At 36.6% G+C, this 5688-nt stretch overlaps 1 protein-coding gene across 1 annotated transcript; it reads left to right on the forward strand.

Moving 5' to 3' along the window:
- The first annotated feature begins 6 nt into the window (after positions 1-6).
- Positions 7-4298, forward strand: LOC107463021 (CRM-domain containing factor CFM3, chloroplastic/mitochondrial). The gene is made up of 10 exons (XM_016081723.3): positions 7-33; positions 678-1489; positions 1590-1962; positions 2041-2171; positions 2257-2601; positions 2733-2889; positions 2969-3261; positions 3347-3406; positions 3569-3650; positions 3873-4298. The coding sequence occupies exons 2-10, from the start codon at positions 701-703 to the stop codon at positions 3875-3877; spliced, it is 2235 nt and encodes a 744-aa protein (XP_015937209.1). The 5' UTR covers positions 7-33; positions 678-700; the 3' UTR covers positions 3878-4298.
- The last annotated feature ends 1390 nt before the right edge of the window (positions 4299-5688 follow it).

Here is a 5688-nt window from a genome sequence, read left to right on the forward strand (position 1 = left end):
TTTTTTTTGTCAGGGACCTCGTTGTCTTTCGAGGTAATTGTCAGGGGCTGATTTGGGTTTTTCTCAATTTTTTTTGGCGGAAAATCATCATTGAGTTGAATTACTGATTATCATCACTGAAGGTTGTCTGTTGTTGTTTTGCTGAAATAATCACTTAGCTGAATTTTCTGTTGCTGTAAATCTGTAAATCATCTTTTGACCTTAATCTCTTGTTACTGAAAATTATCATATTTGAATTTGTTGTTGGAAATGAGGTTCATGTTCTCTGCAAGTCAGAATAAAATTGTTCAGTTAAATTGTTGTTCCCATTCTCTATTTTTTTTGCTAGAATTTTAAAAATGTCTTGATCACAACTCGGTTCCTATTATGAATTATTCTTGGTATTGATTTGTGAAAAATACACAAATGTAGATATAGATACAAATTAAAATGAAGGAAATGTTGGTCAAGCTTCAAATTTGTCCCATGAAGATATAGATGCCAACTTTGAGATCACTCCTTGAATTTGATTTACTGATTGTGTTATTTTTTGTTCTCTTTCTTGTTCATTTAAATTGAGAAAGTATTTTGTTATTTCTTTTTGCATTATCAGGTATGTCTAAAAATTGTTACTAGATTGTTATTAATATGTTTGTGAACACATGCATAACTATGTTTGTGCCACTCTGAGTGCGCAGAGAAATGCTGGGGAGAGGCTAATATGGCACTTGGGAACAGTACTGCTAAGTTATCGGAACTCCCTCTGAGTGTCGGGACCTCATACTTGTGCACAACTGCTTCGCACTCTTATCAACTTAGCATTCTGAGGCCTTTCTGTGTCTCTGCCAACTACCCAACCCACTCCCAACCCAAACCTTCCGATAAAGTCACCTCATCTGACACTTGGCTCACCAAGTGGCCTCCCGCTAACCCTAATTCTTCCCGATTCCCCAACCCCAAACCCTCACCACGTTTCCCCCAACCGGCCGCCGATGACCTCTTTGACCCCGACAACTCTCACTTCTTGCGGAATGACAACAACCCTTGCAACGCAATTGACAGAGTCGTTCTCCGCTTGCGAAATTTACGATTAGCCTCCTACAACGACGATAACGTGGAAGCACCCGGAGGTTTAAGTCGCTTGCTACGCCGAGACTGGGTTCGTTCTGATACCGCATTGGCTGAGGATGAAGCTAACGACATGCTTCTGCCATGGGATAGAGACGAAGGTGAGGATGAGAAGGAAGCTGTGGAGGTAGAGAATAAGGTGATGCAGAAGAGGAAGGTGAAGCCGCCAACTTTGGCGGAATTGACTCTTGAGGAGGAGGAGCAGGCGCGGTTGCGAAGATTGGGGATGCAACTGAAGGAGAAGGTGAATGTGGCCAAAGCTGGGCTCACGCAGGCCGTGCTGGACAAGATTCATGATCAGTGGAGGAAGAAGGAAGTTGTTAGGCTCAAGTTCCATGAGCTTCTTGCCAGAGATATGAAGACTGCTCATGAAATTGTTGAGGTTTCTTGCTTCCCCTTTCACTTATTCTTATTTTGTTCTTGATTTCAATAGCATTTTTGTTTAGAGAACTTATGAACTGAAATCTTGTAGCATTTTGCAGCGCAGAACAAGAGGGTTAGTTATATGGAGGTCAGGAAGTGTTATGCTGGTGTTTCGTGGGAAAAACTATGAAGGACCAACACCTGCATCTTTGGAAAGGAGTGAGCCGGTTATGATGAATCAAGAACAGCTTGCGAACATGACGCCAGAGGAAGAAGAGTTTGACAGGATGCTTGGTGGTTTAGGTCCTCGTTTTGTCGAATGGTGGGGCACGGGAATACTTCCTATTGATGCGGATTTACTTCCTCCTGCTGTACCTGGATATAAGACTCCCCTTAGACTTCTTCCAACTGGAATGCCTCCGAGACTAACAGATGCAGAGCTGACGAATATGAGGAAACTTTCCAAAGCTCTTCCTTGTCATTTTGCTCTAGGTAATGTTATTCTACTACGGTAATGTATTAAATCATTGTCCTTTTACTTATATGGATCTTTTGTTGAACCTTGTAAAGGTAGAAATCGAAATCTCCAAGGTCTCGCAGTTGCTATTCTGAAGCTATGGGAAAAAAGCTTAGTTGTGAAGATTGCTGTTAAGCGTGGTATCCTGAATACAAACAATGAACTAATGGCCGGGGAGCTAAAGGTATGTTATCTGTAGCTTCGGTTATAGTCCTAGTCATTGTTCAATGGAGCATGATGATAAATCTTGTTTTTCTTTCCTGGTTCAGAAATTAACAGGAGGCACCTTGCTGATAAGAAATAAATATTTCATTGTAATATATCGCGGGAAGGACTTTGTCCCAACTAGTGTCGCTGCTGTTTTAGCTGAAAGACAAGAAATGACAAAACAAGTAGTAGATGATGAGGAGAAGGCACGGCACAGAGCCATTGATGTAACTCAATCAGGGACAGATGAAGCAACGACTCAAGCAGGATCATTGGCTGAGTTCTATGAAGCTCAGACACGCTGGGGAAAGGATATATCTGCTGAAGAACGTGAGAAGATGATCAAAGAGTCTGCAAAAGCTAAGAATGTTAAGCTTTTCAGAAAAGTTGAACGTAAACTGGTTCTTGTAAGTCTCTAATCCTTTTCATTGTTGAAGATTATATACTTGAGTTTTTTTATTTTTCATTTATTTATGATTATTAGTAGTGATCTTGTTCTTCTTATTATTATCATCATTACAACTCTAATTCTGAACAGGCCAAGACCAAAAAGATTAGAGCAGAAAATCTTTTATCCAAGGTAGAAGCTTCCTTGGTTCCAGCTGATCCTGATTGTGATCAGGAAACAATATCGGAAGAAGAGCGTGCTATGTTCCGCAGGGTTGGTTTAATTATGAAGCCGTACTTGCCACTTGGTGGGTAATTTTCAGCTGTTTTGAAAGTTGCTATATTATAATGGTTCATTACCTAACAACTATTAATGATAATCTTCAGGTATACGTGGAGTTTTTGATGGTGTCATTGAGAATATGCATTTGCATTGGAGACATCGTGAGCTTGTTAAATTAATAACAAAACAAAAGACCTTTGCTTTTGTTGAGGACACAGCTAGATTACTGGAATATGAGAGTGGTGGAATACTAGTGTCGATAGATAGACTTCCAAAAGGATTTTGTCTTATTTACTACCGTGGGAAAAATTATAGGCGTCCCGTTACCATAAAGCCAAGAAACCTTCTAACAAAGGCAAAGGCATTAAAGCGTTCAATTGCCATGCAACGCCACGAGGTTCCAAATTTTTATGTCAATGGCAAATCTGTATGTTTCCTTCTATATCTTTTATGTCTCAATTGATCTTGTATGACCTGTGTAGGCACTGAGTAAGCATATTACTGAATTGGGGAGAAAAATAGAAGAAATGAAAGAGGAACTTGTAAGTATTGACTTATCATAACTTGCATTCATCATTTGCATGCCCGGTAGATGTTACTTAATCATCAGGTTTCTCTATGTATCTGGTGGTCTTGCATGTTAGCATCAGCTTTCTCTGTGTTTTGTATATTCAATACTTATTGTCACTTCGAATTATTCAAAGGGTTTGTCTCATGATTTGGAGCCTGAAGATAGGGGTGGAATAGAGGACCTTAACCGTATAGATCATGTCAGAATCCACCCTGGTAAGACACCCTCAAAAATATATAGTTTCTTGTAGAAGATTTATGTACTGGCTTTGGATCTTATATAAATAGTTCTTACAGCATTTTTCCCCTATTAACATCAAATTTCGTATCATCTGAAAGCTGCTATCGAGGAGAATTGATGAAATAAAATAAAATATGGAAGATGATCTCTATTCTAGTTACAATGACAACTGAATATTTGTTGATTGTTATTTCCAGAGTGAGCTTGAAGCTTCGGACGGGGAACAAAATGACGGTGATTTTGGCAATGAGGAAGATAGTGACTGGGATTTTGAGGATTAGAAGTTTCAAAACTTTGAAAATGATGATCATCCCCGGATGGCAGGTGTACAGAATTGCGGTGAAGTTTGTGGATGACATGCCGTTGCATGCAGCCAGGAGCCAGGTTTATTCAATTTAGGTATCAAGTCTGCATATATGCTGAATAAAATTGCTGCGTTCCGGTTTATTCAATTTTCCAGCGAGACATGCTTAAGGAATCCATCACCAATTGAAATCTCACTGCTATCTTGTTTCTTAGAATGCTGCTTATTTTCTCTCTCTCTCTCTAAATTATTACCATGTAATATGTAAATATCCAATTTGATGAGATACAATTGTGACTGACTCGATTCCCCACGAATATCCACGGCTTTTTGAAACATAAAATAAAAAAAAAAATTGAAAAATATTTGGGAAAAAATTAGGATAAACATAACTTAGATATAATTACAAGAACCAGAAATTCCTAGATATAATTAATCCTAAATCTGACTATAAGAACCAGAATTTCTAAACACAACTCAGATCCAATTATTAGAACAGTCAAATATTAGTTAGTAACTTGCAGTGGAGGAGGTGGACGGCCGTAGCGATGCTGTTGCTGGAGATGGAGCTGAGTGGCAGCCGCCGGAGGTAGAGGTGTGGCTGGACTGTTGGAGGTAGAGCTGAGTCGTCGTGGAGCAACATTGACTTTAGGGGGTTTTTTCCCGCATCCTATTTGCTTTACTGTTTCTTGTTTCTCACTTTCGCTGCTCAGCCTACTTTTGATAGCAAAATGATTGAAAATTTAACTTTATTAGAGTGAGCCCCGCCCACCAATTTGGTAAATTAATGATAGTATAAAATATATTAAAATATGTTTTAATTATTATATTATTTAAAAATTAGTTAAAATATATATAAATTAATATTAAATTTAATATGTTTTTTATTTAAAATATTTTACAATACAAAAATTTTTTATATTAAAAATTATTTTTTTATTTATTTTTATTTTTATATTTATTTTAATTGATGGACTTAATCTTCTTAATATGGTGTTTGTCTTATATTTTTTGTTGTTAGACTTGCTTCTTTATTTGTATGTTCTTATGAAGATATGTTCTTTCTGTTAATTTGTATATATTTTTTATTGTCATTTTTATTCCATTTCTTTATGTATATTCTTCATCTAGAGATGTGTTTTAAATTTGTTTTTTTTTTAATCTCTTGATTAATATGTCATATAAATATGATGATTATTAGTGTTGGTGAAGTTAATTTCTATATTGAGGAATATATCCTAAATCTTAAACCTCGAACGGTCGAATCCTAAACTTAAATTTAAAACCCTAACCCTAAACGTAATATGTATACAACAAACAATAAAATTCTAATACTAAACCCTAGTCCTAAGCCTAGCACATATAACATAAACCCTAAACTCTAATCTTAATCCATATATCCTAATTCTTAACTCTATTTTGATAACAAGAAAAATTATGGAAGGAAAAGAAATTATGTTCATAAGAAAGGATCTCACCAGAAGTGGGATAAAGAAATAAATAATAGGCAAAGTAAATCAATTGAGGATAAATATTTCTGTTGTGGTGGAAAGGGCCATTGGTCACGTACATGTCGTACCCCAAGGCACATTGTTGATCTTTATTAAGCATCCTTGAAAAAAGATGACAAAAAAAAGAAATAAATTTTGTTTCAAATAATGAAAATTTCACCACTCATTATGATGTATCTAATTTCTTTAAGGATTCTG

The sequence above is a fragment of the Arachis duranensis genome, chromosome 8, assembly GCF_000817695.3.
Source record: "Arachis duranensis cultivar V14167 chromosome 8, aradu.V14167.gnm2.J7QH, whole genome shotgun sequence".
Classification (NCBI taxonomy): Eukaryota; Viridiplantae; Streptophyta; class Magnoliopsida; order Fabales; family Fabaceae; genus Arachis; species Arachis duranensis.

Bases quoted from the DNA above. Each gene is read 5' to 3' on its own strand.
- LOC107463021 (XM_016081723.3), top strand. From the start codon at position 701: ATGGCACTTGGGAACAGTACTGCTAAGTTATCGGAACTCCCTCTGAGT. The intron at 1,490-1,589 runs GTTTCTTGCTTC...AGCATTTTGCAG, and splicing joins CTGCTCATGAAATTGTTGAG to CGCAGAACAAGAGGGTTAGT. The intron at 2,890-2,968 runs GTGGGTAATTTT...GATAATCTTCAG, and splicing joins GAAGCCGTACTTGCCACTTG to GTATACGTGGAGTTTTTGAT.